Raw genomic sequence first — 21041 nt, 5'->3', positions numbered from 1 at the left:
ATGGATTACAGACCCCACTGGATCAGAGACTGATATAAGAGGGAGTGATATAAGAGGGAGTGAGCCGGAAGTGTAAGACATGATGGGCAGCAAGTGTGACACTTAAAACTCAAATTACGGAGGGGCCACAGTCATAAATGACGACATGGTTTTGCCAAGATAGTACCATTGCAGGGGAAGAGAGGATCACTAAAAAGAGAAGTTCAAAAACTGAGAGACAGAGTGTTGGAAGGATCATCTATGCTTACACTGAAATCAAAGTATAAGAGTAACTTTTATAGACAGTGACAGCGAACCAGGACCTAAAGTCACCAAGAGATAAGAGGGAATGATGGGGGGAGAGAGTGGCATCCCAACAATGAGCTTTAGTTGGTGATGCAATTTGATGACATGAGATTTAAGCTGGGGGCAGGGGGTCTGGTCCAAATGTAAAATGAGGAGCCATCAGGCAGTAGAGTCCTCCAGTGAGAACTACTACTCTTACTCCATGAGTATGGGAAAGACTGGCTTGTTTTCAGGTGACAAATATAACAATATTTTTGGAAAAGAAATTACCTTTGACGTTAGAAAAAATAAGGCATTGTGATACCCACTCCACCTGAGCTTGATGAAGCACAAGTTCCATTAATTAAAAAAAAAAAATCTGAACCAGACTGTTAATTAGTAATTTATGTCTGATTATTTGCCACTTTTAGCAACAAAAGGGGAAGATTCATCAACAAATAAAAATTCATTATATGCAAAACTGGGTCAAACATTATCAGAAATTTTGCCCTTCAAACTTCGTGTCTTATTCATCCTAATTCTAGCAATCAGGTCCTTTGCTCTGATGGCTCTGAGACAACAGGGGCTATAACATAACGTCCAGAATCTGAGTTGTGTCAATAATGTGGGACCCTGGGGCACCTGGGTGGCTCAGTCGTTAAGCATCTGCCTTGGGCTCAGGTCATGATCCCACGGTCCCGGGATCCAGCCCCTCATTGGGCTCCCTGCTCAGCGGGAAGCCTGCTTCTCCCTCTCCCACTGCCCCTGCTTGTGTTCCCTCTCTCCCTGTGTCTTTCTCTGTCAAATAAATAAAAATCTTAAAAAAAAAAAAAAAATAGTGTGGGACCCTGAACTCATGCCAGGGTATCGACAGCCCATTTCATTTCCATCAGAAAGGACTAAAACCCCATGAAAGACACAACCCCAAAAAGATTCAACTTCTTGGTGGGTCATAGGCCTCCTATAATAGTATAATGAAAACCGTGGACACTTTTACCCAGAAAATGTGCAGAGGCACATTTGTAAAATTTGCACACATTGCAAGCATTTCTTAACTCCTCCCTCTCCCTCCCCCAGCCAACCCGGTTAGCTAGAATAACATTTGCAAGTAGGCTTCTTATGACCCTGGGACATAAATATATAGTCAACTCCCAAGGTGTCAAGTACCAATATCTGCTAAAAATAATAAAAATCAAAGACTATTTCTTAATTTCTCATCTTCCACTGCCATAATCTTACCATCTCTTAAATTCTTTCTCCAGAGGCTTATTCTAGGGCCAGTCAAAAATCTCAGAAAATACAAAGAGAAATAAACCAGTTCTTGATGAAATTTTGAGGAATTTTAAGAATATATTTAAAAGAGTTCCATGGACTACTGAGGAAAATAGTCAACGGTCCAGCTGCCAATTTTCAAGGATGTGATCCCAGCCCAGGCCACTCTCCCGGGAGATGTATCTATATCTCCTATATATTGGATATCTATTGAAATATATTCCCTTACCCACCTCCCTCACACCAAAGCCTTAATAGAAAAGCTTTACCTGCCAAGAGTTGAAACCAGAAGGCAGACTGCTCATATATCACTATGTTCCATTAAGTCTGTCCCCCGCCTACAGCTTTCCATCTCACCCCTCTCCTCTATCCCAAACACCACTGCTTAGTTCAGGTTCACAGTATTGCTTACCGTTCGACTGTGATGGTCACACAGCAGTCCTCCAGGCTTCCAGTCTGGCCCCATCCACCACCCCAGCCCAAGGCATCTATTCTCCCGAACAGCAAATCTGATGAGATCCGCCCTCTTTAGGTGAAAAACAATTGACAACTGCAGCTATGTCTCCATCACACTGTGACAATCCAAGTGGCTGACACATAGTACCAGCAAGGTAACAAAATGCCATTCAATATGTCTTTTACAGGGGCTCTTGGCTGGCTCAGTTGGTAGAGCAATATGACTCTTGATCTTGGGTTTGTGAGTTTGAGCCCCAGGTTGGGTGTAAAGATTACTTAAAAATAAAATCTTTGAAATAAAAAAATAATAATAATAATTAAAATAAAACAAAATATCTTTTACAGATAGACTAAAGTAGATAAATATAGATACAGAAAGAGTCAGACAAGTCCTTCCCTAACAATCTCCAGAACATAAGACAGAGTTGAATGTTAAAGAAAGCTAGATTCACAACCAAGAGGGACAGTTATACTGGCCAAATCAAAACCTTACACACCACCAATGCCCAACGCAACAATGCATAGTTTTCAAATGAGACCTTTTATTCTGTCTTAGAGGTCAAGACAACCACCATTCTGAGATACCAGTTTACATACCAGAATTTAAAGTTAGCCTCCTGAATATAAGAATTTGGAAGATGGAACTCAAAAGAAAAACAATACGACAATAACAGCCTATTCTTTCTCCCATTAGCCGAACCTCCACAGCAAAGCATCATATTAAGAAAAGCATCTGTTACTTGAATAATTATGAGTTCTGAGCATCCCAGCTTTATTGACTAAACTCCAATGACCTTTCCACTATTTAATTATTCCCTAAATGAAAGGTATTTCTCAACATCTGTTCTTAATTTATTCTTAATTTGCATTTACTCTAGCCTATCTGTTGGAGCTGAAATTAGTAATACAGGATGACATCATCTTCACAGAGTCACATGAAACATTCTATTCTTCAATCAAAGTTCCTCTGAAATAGTTTTCCAGGCTCATTTTGCTACAGATTTTCTTTTAGCTGTCCAAGACTATTACCTGCACTCTAAGATGAGATTAATATTACCTTTCTTTTGCTACCATTTCAAAGAATTTTATATTGTACTAAATAAACATGATAAGCTTTCTTTCTTCTCATTTTAATTAATCTACTTTTTCTCTGAAGCATGACATTTCTTTCAGAATATACTTACAGAAAAAAGTACAAATACTATTGAAACAATTCAATTCAAAGTAACTGAAACAAATTGACTAAGAGACAATACTTTAGAAAAACAGCAGCAGTCAATGTAACTGATGAGTAAAACTACCTTTAAAATGTAGAAATTAGGGGCGCCTGGGTGGCTCAGTGGGTTAAGCATCTGACTCGATTTCAGCTCAAGTCATGATCTCCGCTTTGTGAGATTGAGCCCCATGTCAGGCTCCGCACTGGGTGTGGAGCCAGCTTAAGATTCTCTCTCTCCCTCTCCCTCTCCCTCTCTCCCACCTCCTCTTCTCCCTCTCTAAAATAAATAAATAAAATAAAATGTAGAAATTAAGCAAGTTAAAAAAATTCATTCTGGAGGAAAAGCTAATAATTAAAAGTGCTCAGAACCTGAATTAAACACTATTTGAAAAAAAAACTACCCAGCCGACTGAAAAATACAAAGCAAACCCCATGCAGGTGAAGTTTACATTGCGCCTTTACACATGTTTTTACTAATTGCTAACCATCTTCCAGATCCTTTCTCCTACTCCCTCTCCACTTCTACCACTTTGGTTCAAGCCCCCATAATTTCTAACCTCAATTATTTTCACAACCCTTCCCTGCTCCTCTGCCTCCCTCCAACTCTGCTCTCTTCTAAATTTACCTTTCACACTGCCAACCAAATTATCTTTCTGAAAAATAGTACTAAGCCCATCATTAACTCACTTAAAATCCTGTAGCAGTTACCTAGAGTGAAATGATCAACTCTTTAACCTGCTTCAAAGAGCTTTCAAAATCTGGCCCAACCTCTCACACTATCCACAATGCCCCAGCCATACTCACCTACCAGCTACAGACTCAAAATGCATTGCTCTTTTCCACCAATCTGGCAGGTCCTTCCCTCACTGTCCATATGTCTACCTCCTAAGCATCCTTCAAGCCACACCTCAAATTCCCTCTTGTTAAGGTGCTGATACCAGCCATACCCTTATCCCCACCAACGCCAAGAGCTTGTCCTCACTCCTTCCATGTTCCTATGGCCTTGTGTGCATTACACTATTTTTTGTGCAAGGTGTCTATTTATTCCTCTCCTCCCAACTAGCCTGAGAGCATGTTAAGAACAGACGTATGTCTTGCTCACCTCTGAGCCCATCATCTAGCATTAATGATTGAACAACAGACATTTGCTGATTGACTAAGATATGTATATAAGCATGTCTAATTTTTTCAAAAAACATTTACAACCTTCATTGAGCACTTACTGTGTGTGGAGTCTAAGCTAAAGGCTGGCATCAGAAAATCAAATTGGGGAAGCATGGACCATACACAAGCAAGAAGAGCCAGAAATCAAAATAAAGACTGAACAAGAGGGAGAGAGTGATTCTGGCTGGGTGATCAAAAGTAGAATGCTCTGTAGCACTTAACACTGTTTGAAGAATGAAGGTCTCAAAATTGGGGGGTTGGGAGGGCAAAAACAACCAAGCACAGAAAACAAAGCAAGCCACATCGCAAAGGCAAGAAAAGGACCATGGGTGGTCCTCACACCTTGCCATCTGCCTCTTCAGAGAGTACCATGGTGGCAGGGGGAAAGGCAGAGCTGCTAGGAAGATAAGATGGGGGCAGACATCTCTAAATGTTTCATTTAAACATACATGCAAATGAGTTCCCCTCTCTGAGCAATCTGCTTCCATGCCAGGTCCCCAGAATAAGATCTGTCCTACAACAAATGCTCAATAAAGCCAGTCTGAGAAAGAGAGCAAGCATATATGCACATTCTCCAAACAGTAACACTCTCCTAACCTATAACAGGTTATGTCTCTGGAAAAAACACATATAAGTTAAAAGAATTCAAGTCACTTTGGTTTTTTTCTGTTCACATGGTATTAAAATGAGATCTAATCTATGAGTGAAGATCTGCCATGTTCTAGAACTGGCCATTGATGCTACAGGTAAAAACACAAAAATAAATATCTTTCCATTTTGCAGTATGACATTTTCTAAACACCTATGAAGGAACTACGTAGGGTCACAGAGTAAACTAGAACATACTTATTTAAAGAGGCCCCCAGAAGGTGGCTTTTGAATAAGGCCAGGAGCTTTCAACACAAAATAAGACTCAGATTCATTCTCCCAGCTCTGAGTCAATACTTGCAATACTTAAAAATTTTTAAAGACAATATGTTGTAAATCATATTATCTGATAAGGGCATATGTTGGTTTACAACCTCAAGAGTTCCCTGGGTGAAATCTGAAACTGGCCCCCATATGCAAAAGATAGGGAAAGCCCAAAGAAAGAGCAGACCACTCCAGGTTGGTAGGTGGCAGGTTTGATCAGCAAGGGAATTTACATATGACACTTGCCTTGGGGGGAGGGGGGGGCAGCAGGACGAGTAAATGTCTGCACCTGCCTCAAATTCTACACAGTGACCTTTGTAAGAGCAATTACAAGGATGCCCTGCTTCTCCCTCTCCCTCTGCCTGCTGCTCCCCCTGCTTGTGCGCACTCTCTATCTCTAATAAATAAATAAAATCTTTTAAAAAAAAAGAAAGAGCAATTACATATTTTGATCCACTGCAAAGCTTGTTTAATCAATGAAGAAATGAAAATCCCTTCCTATATCTTCAAAGAGGTTAAAGATAAGAGCTCAAAGACACTACTGCAAAAAACTCAAGGACTGTAAGAGTGGGAGTTTGGTGTTTGGCTTGGTTTAGTTAAATGAATACAAGGACATCTCAAGACCTCTGGGGTGTATTTACAGATCCTCAAGGAACTTGCTATAGTGGTGCAAAAGTCACTTAACTCCTAATTCATCTTTGACATAATAAACAATTATTCTTTTAAAATGAGTACATTTTATAAGAATGATAAGGAAATTACTTTGTATCAAAAGAAAGTCTAGTTATATTAAATATAAGTACTAGATGTCACCTATCTAAAATTACAAAAACAGGGAGGGAAATACGTATGTAATATTGTCTCTAACCTTAAATAATATAAGAAAACTAGCAAAAAGTTGTTTATGTTTCATACTTTGTATGGCATCTTAGAAATCACCCCATATTGATACAGAAAAAAAAAAACCTTGTGATTTTTTTACCTCAAATTATTCCACTGTATGAATAAATTACAACTTAACTAAAAAGAAAAAAAAAGAAAAATTAGCATACAGGATTGGACATGAGAATTTTTTCCCCACCATGAGTCAAAAATATATCTGTCTTAGAAATAATTTCTTAGAAAATATTCACATTAAGTTTTTACAATGAATTGATCGAGGACACCATGTAAGACTTCAGGATATGACATTAAACTTGCAGCAAGAAGAGGTTAAGTACACTGACTTGAAGACCAAGGAGCTCAATGAAGAAATACTTTGCTGCTGAATATTTTGCTAATGATTTTCTGGTTTGAGGGGCCACGATAAGAAATGCACCAAATTTCATCACTCCCCTGACCCACTCTCCATGGTTTTACCTTTGCTCAACATAACCCAAACTCTTCAAAATACAGAGCAAAAGAAAAAATGTCCAATACCAAGAATCCATTACCATTTTAAAACACTTAAAGGTCAGTGTTTCTAAGTAGAAATAATCTTCAACATTTGCCTACAGCTCTCTTCGCTCCTCTGAAATGCACAGACCATTTTCACCTTAGTTCTAACAGTCTTTTTTTTTTTTTTAAGATTTTATTTATTTATTTGACAGAGATAGAGACAGCCAGCGAGAGAGGGAACACAAGCAGGGGGAGTGGGAAAGGAAGAAGCAGGCTCATAGCAGAGGAGCCTGATGTGGGGCTCGATCCCATAACGCCGGGATCACGCCCTGAGCTGAAGGTGGACACTTAACAACTGCGCCACCAAGGCGCCCCATACTTCCAACAGTCTTAAACCGGCCTTCTTTCTCCATAAAGCAATGGGGCTTGTTAAAACTCCGACGTCCAGACCCCACCCCACACAACTGAATCCGAATCCAGGTCTGATGTGCAGCCTCAGTTAACAAGACCACAAGCAATGAGCCCAAAACCCAACTTTCCAAATAAAAGCATACATATACATTTAGGTAATTACTGAATTAATGTTAAATAACATGACTCACACATAGCCTATGAAGAGCAAGAGAACCAATCCGTGAGTATCAACCTTAAAATGCTATCTCCATCCCCCAGTAAATGTTATATCTATATCATATACCAAAATCTTAACTAGAAAGTAGAATGAAAAAAGTTCTCGAATATTAAAACTGTGGAATTAAAAAAGAATGTCTAAACCGATAATACTTTTCAAACTACAGCTGATGTATTTATTTCAAAGTTGTACCACTTTAGAGATACAAAGTCAATTTTTAATTGGGCTTCTCCGCTATGTAAGAAATGTTATTATGTCCGTTTTCCGCTCCTTCAAAAAAAAAATTTTTGTTACATAATTAAATGCTAAAATTATTGAACTGGACAGAAATTATAACAACTAACCAGCCAGCACCCCCATCAAAAGAAAAATTTATTTGAAAATATTCAGCTATGAAATATTATTCTAGTAACTTTACATTTTGAGCTCAACATCTGTGATAGAACTGATTTTTTTTTTAACGAAACTGAGTTCTCATAACCAATGTAAGACTGTACCACCCCAAACCTTAATCTTAGCTGCCACGTGAACAGACACCAAAAAAAATTCTCCTTATTAACCAGGCCCGGAGTACAAGTTTCTGAGACAGAAGACCCACAGGATTTAAACAAAACTTAGACTGGTAGTTGTTCAAAGGCCCGAGTGCAAAGGCCTCCTATAGTTGACAGGTGTAAATCCAAGGGCAGAGGAAGCAAAAGTGAAAGAGCTAGATCTGGCTTAGATTTCTCAGTCCACAAGCCATCATTTCAAGAGTAAATCGATATTAAAAACTCACAATGACTCACATTTCAAACGCTGACTTGAGTTTATTATTAAGCAGTTGAGGCATACAAAAATATTAAAAATAGTAATGTAGTAAATACCTCTGCCTCCACACACAGCTAAAGGGAAAAACAACTTGGCCAACACATCTGAAACCACCTGAGTATCCTTTCGCAATTAAATTTTAACTAATATTTACAACTGCTGCAATGATCTCACATGTTCCCTTGTTCCCAGAAAATCATCATATCAGCATCTAGTTCAAACTTCTGGCCTCAAGTAAGGTTCAATAAAATTGAGTTTTCCATTCTGTCCATATAATGAATGTACTTCCATTGCTTAGAACATTCTCAGCAATTCATGTTTCCTGATTAGGAATGGTTCACCTACAAAGCTTCCACAAGCACAGTAACAGGTCATGAGAATCACATTAACACAGAAAACTTTTCTACGTTTGTACTACTTCAGCATAATGAGGCGACAGCACGGAGAATATTTTTACACGCATTACAAGAATAGCTGCTCTTCTCTGTCGGAGTTGAATTTCCATCAGGGTTACCATCCCTCCCCACAAATCCCCAGGGCTCATGGAAAAAACAAACCTGCTCAAAGAGCTCCCTCCGAAGCACAGGTATTCCAGCCAAGGAAAGAAAGCTTCAGGGGAGAAAAAAAGAACACTTTCTCACAGCCCTTTAAGCTGTTTGGAAAAATCCCCTCACAGGTATTTCTTTAAATGAAAGAGAAAGTGTAATCAAGGACTCCCTAAATGCAACGTAACCAGTGTCCTTCCTAAAGAAAGGCCCCTGAAAGATAAACAAATAGGTGATCTTCTTCATAATTTTTATAAAACGGAATCTTGTTAAGCAAGTTCGCTTTATTGCAAACACAGTGTATTTTCAGGAGACCTGCTATAAATGTAACCAGGTATAATATTCCATATTAAATAATTCATTTTATTTTTCTTTCACTGGCCTCTCTTTTCTTCCCTCTCCCTTCCCCCACCACTACCAACTCTTTCAATCCCAGAGATATCCATCTGGGCATCAGACCAGGGCTTAAATTGTGCCAAATCGCAGTGCATCTGAAATCCACTACGTTTTTTCACCAGCTAGTAGTGTAAAGCCTTGAGCTGCAGTAGGAGGAAAAAAGAAAAGGGAATTCACAACGGAAACAAACTACCAATAGACTTCCATCCAGAAGACTGCCTGTCCTCTGGTATTTTCCCCTTTGCTAACCTTACAGAAAGTGACAGGGCGCCTGGGTGGCACAGCGGTTAAGCATCTGCCTTCGGCTCAGGGCGTGATCCCGGCATTATGGGATCGAGCCCCACATCAGGCTCCTCCGCTATGAGCCTGCTTCTTCCTCTCCAACTCCCCCTGCTTGTGTTCCTTCTCTCGCTGGCTGTCTATCTCTGTCAAATAAATAAATAAAATCTTTAAAAAAAAAAAAAAAAAGAAAGAAAGTGACAGAGACTGGAGCCAAGGAAGGACAGGACAAGTCTGGGAGCAGCAGGATGTATCTTCCACTACTGGCCCTCCCTTGGCAGGGCTGTGGCACGAGGAGGCCCAGAGAAGCTCTCGCTCATAGCCCAGGGTCCCAACCCTGATGGATATAAGGGAAGAGGCAGAGGGATGTATACGTCGAATTAATACTGTGCAAAATTAATAAGCAATAGATTCACGTGCAAACGAAGAGTCATCCAGTGACAATGGAATAAACTACCTTATAAATTAGGAGACTCGGCAATATGTAGAGGTCAAATGCAGAGTTTCTGGAGTCAGAGCACCGAGTTCTAATCCCAGCTCTGGCACTTTCTAGCTCTGTAGCCTTTCTCATTGAATAACCATTCATTGTTCACCTACTAGGAGCAAGGCCCTGGGCATGATGCCAGGAATGTAGTGGTTCCTGCTCTTGTGGAATTAAATTCTAGTTGGAGGGACATTAACAAACACACACACACACACACACACAAATTCTAGTTGGAGGGACATTAACACACACACACACACACCACCACCACCACCACCAAGAAAAATGCCAGATAGAAATAAGAATATATAGGGAACTTAAATATAGTGATAGTCAGGAGTGACTGGGAGATCTGTTTTCTAAAGTCAGCAGGGAAGACCTCTGTGATGACCTTTAAGCCTAGATCCAAATAACAAGAAGGAGCCTAACAGGCAAAGACAAGGAAAAGAGGGCTGTGCAAAGGCCCTGGGCCTTTGGAGAATTAGAAGGCAGGCCGGTGTGGCAAATTACTTCTATGTGACTCATGTCTGTCCTCTATAAAATAGTGGTTGTTAGGATTAAATTCATAGCATCATATCAGCATGTGGTCTACGTTCAACAAATGTAAACTGCTAGAATTATCATCATCATCATCACCAGTGTGATCCCATCACTGGACATGTCCAAGCAGGGGCTGGGTACAGACATGTCACAGTCATGGCCGTGTTATATGGCCTCTGAGGTTCCTTCAACCATTAGACGCTGGGATTAGGCAAGAAGAGAAAAGGTGAAGGAAAAAATGATAAAATTGTTACACTCCAGCTTCCTGCCCAAGGCCTTTTAAAGAGCATACTGAATCGTACAACAGTGTGTGACTCACCTCATTCATTCAGCAAATGGCCCTTTCCCATCTCAGAGTCTATTGATTCAAATCCCCAAATGGCCAAAATCTTCACATGTAGCTAGTTGACACACTGCCTTTAGCCCTGAGGTTGACCCTCATTAGGGGGACTCTGTGCTAAAAAAATTACTACAACAGCACTGAGAACAGAAAAGGATGATGTATTCTACATTACTGGCTTTAAAGTGTGTTAGCTATTGTAAGAATGAAATAGCAACAAGGATATTCTTTGATTTTATATGCATCTCAAACCATTTTATTATTTCATGCTTAAAATGCCCAAGCAGAGGCTTACACATTGACAATATATCTCACACATACACACACACACACACACACACACAAAAAAAAAAAAAAAAAAAAAAAAAAAAAAACCAAACCAACCATCTCTAATTCTTGGCCTACTCTCTCAAAATCATTACTAACTTGTTAAGCCTTCTGAAGCTAATTCAGGCTGTCAAAGATGCAGTCATTGATGACAAACTTGACTTAACGTCTTTCAGTTAGGGACAGAAAGGTCTACTTTTATCCAACCCTTAACCATTAATGGTCATATCCCTTCAAGTTCTTTTCTGAAATTCACTCAAATCCAAGACAAGCGTACTACAACCATAAAGAAATGTACAGTCTTTACATTCATGACGTTACTTCATCACCTACCCCTGAGGATTTCATACATCTGTTCAGATGGTGCAAATGACTTGAAAAAAAATTTTAAACCTCACACAGAGCATAAAACAAATTAATACTGGATAAAGGCAATATAAACAATCCTAATAACTTAAATGCACAAATATTTCTATTATGCCAGGCTTTTAGACTGTCCAAACTCAAGGCTGGGGAGAAAAGAAAAGACTCTTCATAAACCAAGAGGTAAGTTTATCAGTATACTCTCAATATTAGCTTTTTTCCCCACCCAATCTCTACCCCTCCCCACATCCAGTCCTCCAAAAGGAAGAAACAGGAAGAGATTGGAATTAAAATTTTCTTATATGAAAACATTCCTTTAAAAAACTGAAAAGCCAACAAATTCAGCATAGAACACATCCGACGACCGTTACATGTAGATGGTGCTTTTGACATGGTATGAACTAAAACTCCCTTTTCAATATGTACATTTTAGAGTACTATAAGAGCTGACCACAGTCTACTAGTATTCACGGTAAAAGAATCAACAAAGTGGGGTAAACAGAAGGGGGAATGAACCATGAGACTATGGACTCTGGGAAACAAACTGAGGGCTTCAGAGGGGAGGGGAGTGGGGGAATGGGATAGGCTGGTGATGGGTATTAAGGAGGGCACATATTGCATGGTGCACTGGGTGTTATACGCAAGTAATGAATCATGGAACTTTATCAAAAACTAGGGATGTACTATATGGTGACTAACATAATAAAATAAAAAAATATTATTAAAAAAAAAAAAGTACCTTCCAGAAAGCAAGATTGGGACTAATAAGCCATTCAAATCCAAATTTATCTACTGGCTTTTGCAACATAATCCAGCCAAAAGAATGTGATTCGTATCTCAGCTATGCAACAGCTAGCTTTTCAATGTGTTTTGAAGTAGGTCCCTCCAAAACAACAGTCATAGCTTTGGCATTAAAACACTCTAAGCAATTTGAGAGCCTTTAAAATTACAAGAACTAAGTAATACAGGCTCATTAAAGAACTTTAGAAAATACATATGAGCAAAAAAGAGAAAAATCATAATGCCACAATGCAAAGATGGGCACTATTAATATTTTAGTGTATGTTCGGCTAAATCTTCTCGAAAAAAATATTTCCCACATATAGGACTTCATATTGCACACATTTTTTTACTTAACAATATCAAGAATGTACTTCTATACACATCCATAACATTTTTGTGAATGTACACCTTCCACTTTATGGATATACCCTAATTTAATTAGTTCCACTGAGATTCTATCTGATCTGTTGAGATGCCCCACACTAAAGGAACAGAGTAGGTTAAACACTTATTTCCTAAAGTTATTGGCTCACAAAATCCTTTTTTGAATTATACATCGGAACCTGTGCTCCTTCACAAATTACGGGAAATAATGGGAAATTATGACTGGGAAATTATGACTTAACCAATCTTCAATACTGAGTTTTTATGGTGTTTCCAATTTTTTTCTATTATAAAAATGCCATGATCAACTTCTTGCTGTGCATGTCTGTGTATTCCCTGGGGGAAAACTCTAAAAATAGAGTTATTGAGCCAATTGGTATGCATATGGTAAAAACGTGATAATTTCTGCCCAACTGTCCCCCAATAATGTATGAGAATTGTCAGTCTTTTTAAATGATAACACTTAACTTAGAGTTCTGAAGTTATATGTACTCATCATATATGCCCAATATTTTTAAACTTATATGATGACTTTTTTATGGACATGGCTAAAATACATAATTATAAATATCAAAGGTCTTACTGAAATGGACATTGACTCAGAAAACTAAGAATATACCACCTCACAATTTATAGAACATGACAAGCATGGATACATTGTGTCTTTTATTTTCCTCTTTGCTACATTTACATATTTCTGGATATATATTCCCTGCTCTTAAGAAGATATTAATAATCCCTTATATCTACATCACCCTTCATACTACTAAAGCACTTAAACAAAAAGAAATTTAGAGGAATAAAACATCCTGAGAGTGAACTTTAACACAGGATATTAAACTGTACCCCCAAAAGATCCTTAAAGTTACACAATAGTAGCTATATGTTTAGAGCCAAGACTGTAATAACCAAAATCTTTACCAACCAACTGATACCAGTATCACAGGGGGAAAGGTGTGTCTTCAATATGTATCTCTATTAATTTACAGCTTATTTTCCATACATACTTTTGCAATTTCAAATAATTAAGAAATAGGATCCTCACATCATATAAAGATGGTTCACAGAGGAAAAACAGAGTTTAGGTTCCTTTTTCGTTTTTAAAGTGACACTGGATGTAATTTTATACCTCAAAGTAACTCTCAAAGTTACTTAAGTATAGTGTTCACACCCAGGGTGGAGTTCTGTGTAATTTCCAAAGCTCAGAAAGGCCTTGCCTGCTCAAAAATATCTCCCCTTAGAGCCTGTCTCAGAATCATATTTGAAGCTTTTAAAAAAATACAGAAATTATTCAACAGGTCTGGAGTGGAGCCACTGCATCTGCATTTTTTAAAAACTCCCCAGCTGATTCATTTGTACAGCCAGAGTCAAAAAGCACTCGGTTATATAAAAGATTGAGGGAGGGAGTGGTATTATTAGGTCCTCAATTTAAATGTTCATATGAAACCATCAATCTGTCTTAGGGGACCCAGGTGAAAACTATACCTTCACAGAACACTCATAAAAAGTTTCAAAAAGGAAAGCATAGGTAGGACACCTGGTGACCCAACCCTGGCCCCCAAAAAGGACAGGGGTGAGGATATACAGTAATGGAGGCAAAACTCAAGAAGATGCACCTTACCAGAAATTGCTACTTCATATTTTAAGCACGTGATCCCTTCAACTTCATAAAACAGACCAACAAGAAAAAACTGCTCAGCTGTGTATCTGTGTGGAAAGGGGTAGTATCATCAAGGAAAAGCATTCAGCTACAGGTAGGAGTTTCACCAAGCAGTGCCCATCAACATGCAATAAGACCAAAATGGACTGGCAATTAAGACCGGATACTCCGAGACAGTACGTTACCTTTTACAATATAATAGTCATTTGTCAGAACTGTGTTTCTCAAAAGAAGTTTGTCTCACAAGAACAGTGCAAAAACAAGCCAAAAAACTTATGTCTTCTAAGTAGCGTATACTTAATAAGCCATCATTTTCTTAAGCTTCCATTACCTACCAGATCTGGACTTAATGATGTCACTGAACTCATTCTGCCCGTCATCAGGCCTGGCCTCGTGTTCTCCATACTTGGCCATCTTTGCTGAGTTTCAATTTAATCCAAAGATTGTATTAAATCCTCTTCTTAAGACTTCCAGTTTCCTATAATGGTCCAGCTTAACATCAATACCTAAAGAGAAAAGGGAATGTATTGACTTGGAAAAAAACTGTATACATACATATATATTTTTACAATATATATAAATATAGTTATATATACTACCCATTCATTCAGCAAATATTTATTCAGCACACTCTATGTGTAATGCACTGATCTGGGCAATGGGGATATGACTGAAAAAGAGACGCAGACTCTCCCATTATGACGTTTATAGACACTAAGCTGTGAATTAGGTAATGAATTATTTCATTATAATACCGATATGTTACAAATGAACGAATGAGAAGCACAGAGTAATATCAGCATACAGCAGAGGAATCCGACCTGCCCTGGGCAATTAGGAAAGGTTTTCTTGAAGAAGTGTCATTTGAGCCAAGCCTTCAATGATGAGAAAAATTCAATTAGCAAAAAAAAATGAGGTGGGAAGAGAAAAAAATAAGAGCCTTCCACGTGAAGTGGCAGGAAGAATCATGGAGCATTCAAGAAGCTAAGCCAGTGTCTTTGGAGAGAAAACAGCCAAGAAGAGAGAAATCTGGCGAACTATATGAAGTGGGTAGACGGGACCAGCGACAGGGTGTTGGAGACCAGGTCAAGGCTCTTGATCTTTCTCTAAAGAGGAAGGGGGATCCAATAGATGGTTTTAAGCTGGGAAGTAACATGATCAGATCTGCCTTCTGAAAAGATCATTCTGGTTCGTAGGTGGACAAGAATGATGAGTGGGAAGCCATGAAGAGTATGGCAGAATTTCACAATTGTTCATTCAAGAACCTAGGTCATGGGCACATGGGTGTTGAATAAAAATTTCTTTCAATTTCTCTGCGTATTTGAAATTTTTTCATAATAGAATTTGGGGAAACTAATTCCTAACTTTAACTAAGTGATCAAACGTCATATGACCAATATCGTGTGATACAACGGGAGATATACCACATCATCTATACAGTACCCCCATGGAGCTTATCATGAACAGACAAATCTAGACTGTGGGTAGTCTTCAAAATAAATGACCTGGATTGCTCAAAATTTTCATCATGAAAAACAAAAACACCTGAGGGAGGGGGAACTTTGTGGGTTAAAGAGGACTAAAGAAACATGACAACCAAGTGTAATCCTTGACTGAATCTAGAACTAAAAAAATAAACATCTGGGGGATAATGTGAAAAATAGGAATTGGGGCTAAATATTAGACAATATCATTCTATCAGTGTTAAAGTTCTTTAGAATTGGTTCATGATTTTGTCATTTGCAAGTGAGTATCTTTGTTTACAGGAGACACCTGATGAAATATTTACCAATGAAGTGTGATAATAACTTCAACTTCGGTTCAAACAGGACAGCATATGCCTGTCTATCTATCTACGTACAGGTATCTCCCTACCTATATACATACATACGGAGAGAGAGGGAGAGAGAGAAAGAAAGAAAGGAAATGTTGGAAAATGGTTAAGTGGGGAATGTAGAGAAAGCATACGGGTGTTTACTCTTCTTTCTAGTATAATATTACAGGTAGGAAATGATTGTGGTCTAAACAAGGGTACATGGAAAGAAAGGGGTAGATACATGGGATATTTAAATATCAAATACAGAAGGTCAATAGCATTGGGGAACTAATAGAATATGAGTCGTTTAGAATACTAAGGTGCAAAACGACTGCCGAGTTTTGGTTTGGGCAAATGCGTGGAGGGTGAGTCATTCACTGAGCTCAGGAACACTGGCAGATAAACCACTGGCGGAAGAAATCATGAATGTGGTTTGGACTTGCTGAATGTGAGGTGCCTCTGAGTTATATAAGTGCAGATAACAAAGAAGACAGTTGGACATATAGGTCTGATCTCAAAAATGGTCTGGATTCAATATAAATCTGGATAGTCACACGTTATACCCAATGACACAGATATTATTCTAGAAGGTATATCATATGAATTCTGCTAAGTACAGCTATCACTCAATAAAATAATTTTAAAGATTTTATTTATTTATTTATTTATTTATTTGAGAGAGAGAGAATGAGAGAACACCCGAGCAGGGAGAGGAGAGAGGGAAGGACAGGGAGGAGGAAAAAGAATCTTGAGCAGACTCAGCGCTGAGCTCGGGAGCCCCACATAGGGCTCCAGGCAGGGCTCGACCTCACAACGCTGAGATCATGACCTGAGCAGAAACCAAGAGTCAGAGTCAACACTCAACTGACTGAGTCACCCAGGCGCCCCAGCAATAAAATAATTTTAATCTTTAGTAATTAATTAGAATCATCTTCAGAGCTTAAAGAATTGAGGATTCTACTTGGCAGAACCACCTTTTTTTTAAGAATGTCAATAATGAGAGCTCTGCATTGCCCTAATCCTTCCTGGAACATATCGTCCCTACAACCCAAACAGAATCAGAATTCAATTTTAAGTCCAGCAACTTCGCTGTATCCTTACAGCCCCTTAAGTGGACCCCAAATGCCAATTAAATAAATTTAACTGGGAATCATTTAATTGGGAATATAGCAGTCAACATGCCCAAATATTAACCTGCAAATAATGGGCATTAATTCATATATTACAACATACAGTAGAACACAGTATACTACTAGCTAGGATTAGACAACACAATCATTTCATTCAAGGACATGCCATATAGCATTATTATTTTATAATATGCTTCATTTGGCATACTTATGTAATACTTAGTTTTTATATTATGTTTAATTATATGTAATATTCCAAGAAATAACATATTATTTTATAATATAAATATATGTAAAAAAATATATTTTTTCCTGACTAGTTGGAAAAAGTGTGTGTTCTAATAATAAAGAGGTCAAAATTACCTTAGAAAAAATGTTTGAAATATTTAACAGTTGGAGGCAGAAGAAAACCAGTGGACTACTAAAGATTTAGGAACAAATTCCTCTCTTGTAGAGAAGACCATGTGGATTAGATCATCAGTCTGCCAAATTTTGAGTATAAAAAACTTTTTCTCATTTTTTATATTTATCTACTACTGTTAAGACTTTTGGGATTATTATGTGATTAAGTTCCTTTTTGGGGGTACATACCTGTAAAAGATTTGCTGAGTTCTTAAGTGCATTTTTTAATATAGTCAAGAACTTAAAGCTTTGTTCAGAAGAATGCATATAAAATTTTATCATGGAAAATCAGCTTTGTCCAACAAAAGTTCTCTTTACAGGAAAGCAACTAACTATTCCCTTTAAAAGGCATTCTGACACTCTCCTTCATGACTGGTCTTAGGGTCTTCAGATCAACACTTGACAAAGACCTTCCCCACTCCATAAAAAAGAAAAGTAAAGGACTTTACTTCATTTACACGTGAATTTTTTTTTAATTTTGCCAGTCTAAGATAATTTCTCAAATTTTCTCTTCCAGATCATCAAAATCCTTTATATGCTACAAAGATACAGCAGAAAGACGACCAGAGAACAAGGAAAGAATGGGAAGGAGGGAGAATCACAGAAGGCCACTGGAACAGTGAGAGCCACGGACTGTCGTCACCTGTTGCCAGGAATGGGCAGGCGACCCCAGGTTGAGTAGCACAGGGAAAAAGATACCTCCTAAATCGCTGAATGCTGCAGCTATTTATAACTGCTTGTCAGGAGACAGAATCAAAGTTTCTTCACTGACAGTGTGCCTAGGTGAGGACCTTACACTTCTATAGAGCGTAAGAGAGGCCATCTTCCACACAAAGCTGGGTGAGAAACTGAGAATAAATGAATGGGATATTATTGCCTTAGAAGCTTTAAGCCCTATACAATTGTCATTTATTGTTACCACTGCTCCAGGTCTCTGTTCCCTCAGAATTCTGTTTTGCAAAGTTTAGCCAGATCTTTCTCACTGAAACTAAGACACTTAACTCTACACTCAGCAACTCTTTCTTCAGAACGTGTCTGGCTGTCATATGGAACAGAAGCCATCAGTATGTGGCAATAAACTTGGGGGTGAAAGGGTGGAGGGGTGGCCTTAAAGGTAAAGCCAATGTTTCAATTTTAAAACAATTGGCAATTAGACAATGTAAGAATACAAATATGTTCAACAATGTGCAATTACGACGGAAATGCGGTATACGTCCTTGGGCAGAAACCATCCATGCATTGAAACTAGAAACCAAACCTAGGAATGCTGAAGATAGTGGAAAGGGAAGCGAAGGAGCCAAGAATTTGCCGCTCAGCTTGAAACACTACAAGAAACCGCCCAGTGCCAAGGACTGCCATTCACTCTCGGAAACGCTCCAAGGGAAGGTTGGTACTAGGGTGATTAATACTGTTTACAGGCGCAATAAATTTTAGGTAAACACCCAAAGGAGAGTTAAAGAGCTGTCTCATCGGTCCCATAAACTCGGGTAGAGGGGGCGGGGAATGACTCCGCGTAAACCCTGGCCCTGGCCGCCGGGTACTCGCGAAGCTGAAGCACCCACGAGCTTCGCATTCCTCCAGCCCTCGCCTGGTTCGCAGCGCTCCCCGCAGGTCGCGGCCCCCACGCCCACCAGCAACAGCAGGGAGGGGGCCAACCGCACTTCCTGAGTCCCGTGCGAGTTACAAATAAGTGGAAGCGGCTGCTGCCTTGTGTCCCAGAGGCCGCGAGACCCGGCCCCAGCCCGGACCCGGGGAATCGAAGCTTCCGCAAAGTCGGTGCGTTCCAGCTGCAGCAACCGGTGCACTGATCCTCCCAAACACCGCACCGGGAAGTGACCCGTGAGGCCCTGGTGACCCAGGTGAGCTGGAGGCTGGGAAAGAGGAGACGCGCCCCGGGACAGCCCAGAAAGAGGAGCCGATCGCCCCAAGCGAGATCTGGGGCTCTCCAGTTCAATGTAAAACGACGTGCGGATCCTCAGGCTCTTGGAGGTCGGGCACGTTTTCTCCTTCCCTTGAAACAACCCTGGAACAGTCCCTTTCGTAATCCGGGACTTGGGAGAAAAAAAATTCTCCTGTAACAGCGTGCCTTCTAAAAGTTGCACAGCCTAAAATTCGTGCCTTGTTGGTTTTCTAAGTGGCCTTGGGCAACCAGAGCCTCGGACCCGGGGCCAAAGGGAGGCACGAATGACCTTACCTGGTGCAGCAAGAGATGCCAAGAGTCCGAGAAAGTCGAAGAGGCTACCGTGGGCACTAAGCACCGACTGGCTGCCCCTGTCCCCTCCCCGGAGCCCCACCCTCAAGAGCAGCAACGGCGTGGAGGGTGAACACGTTTCCTGCCAGACGGCTGCGAGCCGCTCCCCTGCCGCTCCACCACACCGCCACCCTCTTCCCACCCAGTCCTGGCGGACACCTCGGAGCCCCGCCTTCCCGGGGCCGGGGTGTGTGTCACAGGCCATCCGAGGAAGCCACGTCCCCTCTTGGAGATCACAGCGCGAGGCACGCGACCCTCTCACACATAGGGGGAGGCGGGCTGGGGGAGCCCCGCGGCGGCACTGCACGGGTCGGAGGAGTTGGGGTCGTTCGCTCCTAGACGGATTGCGAGAACCTCCGCGTCCGAGCTCTCGCCACGTTTCTGGCACCCTCTCTCCCGCCAAGGGGAGCAGAACTCAGGTTCGGAGGAAAGTGCACGCTAAAGTTGGTGACATCTTAGACTCAGACTTGAGAAGAGACTGGGTCACAGGGTAGGAGCCGCAGAAAGTCCCTCCTCCCCGCAGCCCACGCCCCACTGCCCCGGGGCCGCGGTCACATCCCACGGCCCGAGGCGGAGACATGGCACGGGCTTACCTGCTCCCGGGACCCGCGGGCCCGCGTCGCCAGCCAGCCGCCGCCGCCGCCGCCGCGTCCCGAGCGGGCCGAGGGCTCCTCCAGGCGTGTTTGGGTCGTAGTGATCGTGGGTGAGTGTGCGAGCGTGAGTTCTGTGGGGCGACGAGTTTTTAAAAGGAAATGTGAAGAACCAGACAAATTCGAAAGAAAAAAAAATTTTTTTTGACACCCTACTGAAACAACGCCCCCGACTTGTGCAATCTTCCTGCCCCAGTAGTTCCGCCAAAAACAAAAACAAAACAGTCCAAGTGCAAACCTGGAGCGGGAGCGCGGGCAACCAAGTTTGCCAAACACTACAGAGTTTTCCCTCTGCAGAAGTGACCCAGAAGAAAGGAGGCACCGCTCGCCGTGGTGCCCCAATGGGCTTCGGGAACCAGAGGCTCCTCCTCGGCCCTCGGCGGGAGAAAGCCCGCGGCCGGCTGCGGCTGCCCGCTCCCCTCCTCCGAGGAAAGGCGACTCCACAACTTTGTGCGCGAGCGGCTCGCTTCAGCAGCTCCTCCTCCGCCGCCGCACCCCCCCTCCGCCGCAGCCGGCCTGCCCCTTTGTTGGAGAGCTGCGCAGGAGGCTGAGAGGGAGGGGGCGCGGGAGCGAGCGGGGGCGCCCTGCCGCC

General features: G+C 40.9%; 1 protein-coding gene across 5 annotated transcripts in view; it reads right to left on the bottom strand.

Annotated features, from left to right (window-relative positions):
- UTRN (utrophin) overlaps positions 1–20767 on the bottom strand; it is a 486188-nt gene extending 465421 nt beyond the window's left edge. For 2 of the 5 annotated variants that reach the window (XM_087865550.1, XM_087865558.1), the window contains exons 1-2: positions 20393–20767; positions 14536–14706 (exon numbers count right to left, since the gene is read on the bottom strand). In XM_087865550.1, the coding sequence (XP_087721676.1) occupies positions 14536–14614 (79 nt within the window). In that variant the 5' untranslated portion in view covers positions 14615–14706; positions 20393–20767. Of the gene's footprint in view, positions 1–14535; positions 14707–19742; positions 19873–20392 lie in introns of those variants that run through there. The other 3 variants (XM_087865561.1, XM_087865551.1, XM_087865559.1) reach the window with 3 other exon arrangements.
- Positions 20768–21041: the final 274 nt, after the last annotated feature.

This window comes from Ursus americanus, chromosome 11, assembly GCF_024610735.1.
Source record: "Ursus americanus isolate L20-20 chromosome 11, mUrsAme1.1.p, whole genome shotgun sequence".
NCBI lineage: Eukaryota > Metazoa > Chordata > Mammalia > Carnivora > Ursidae > Ursus > Ursus americanus.
The sequence above is the reverse complement of the archived record's forward strand: the minus strand, read 5'-3'. Positions and strand labels throughout refer to the sequence as shown.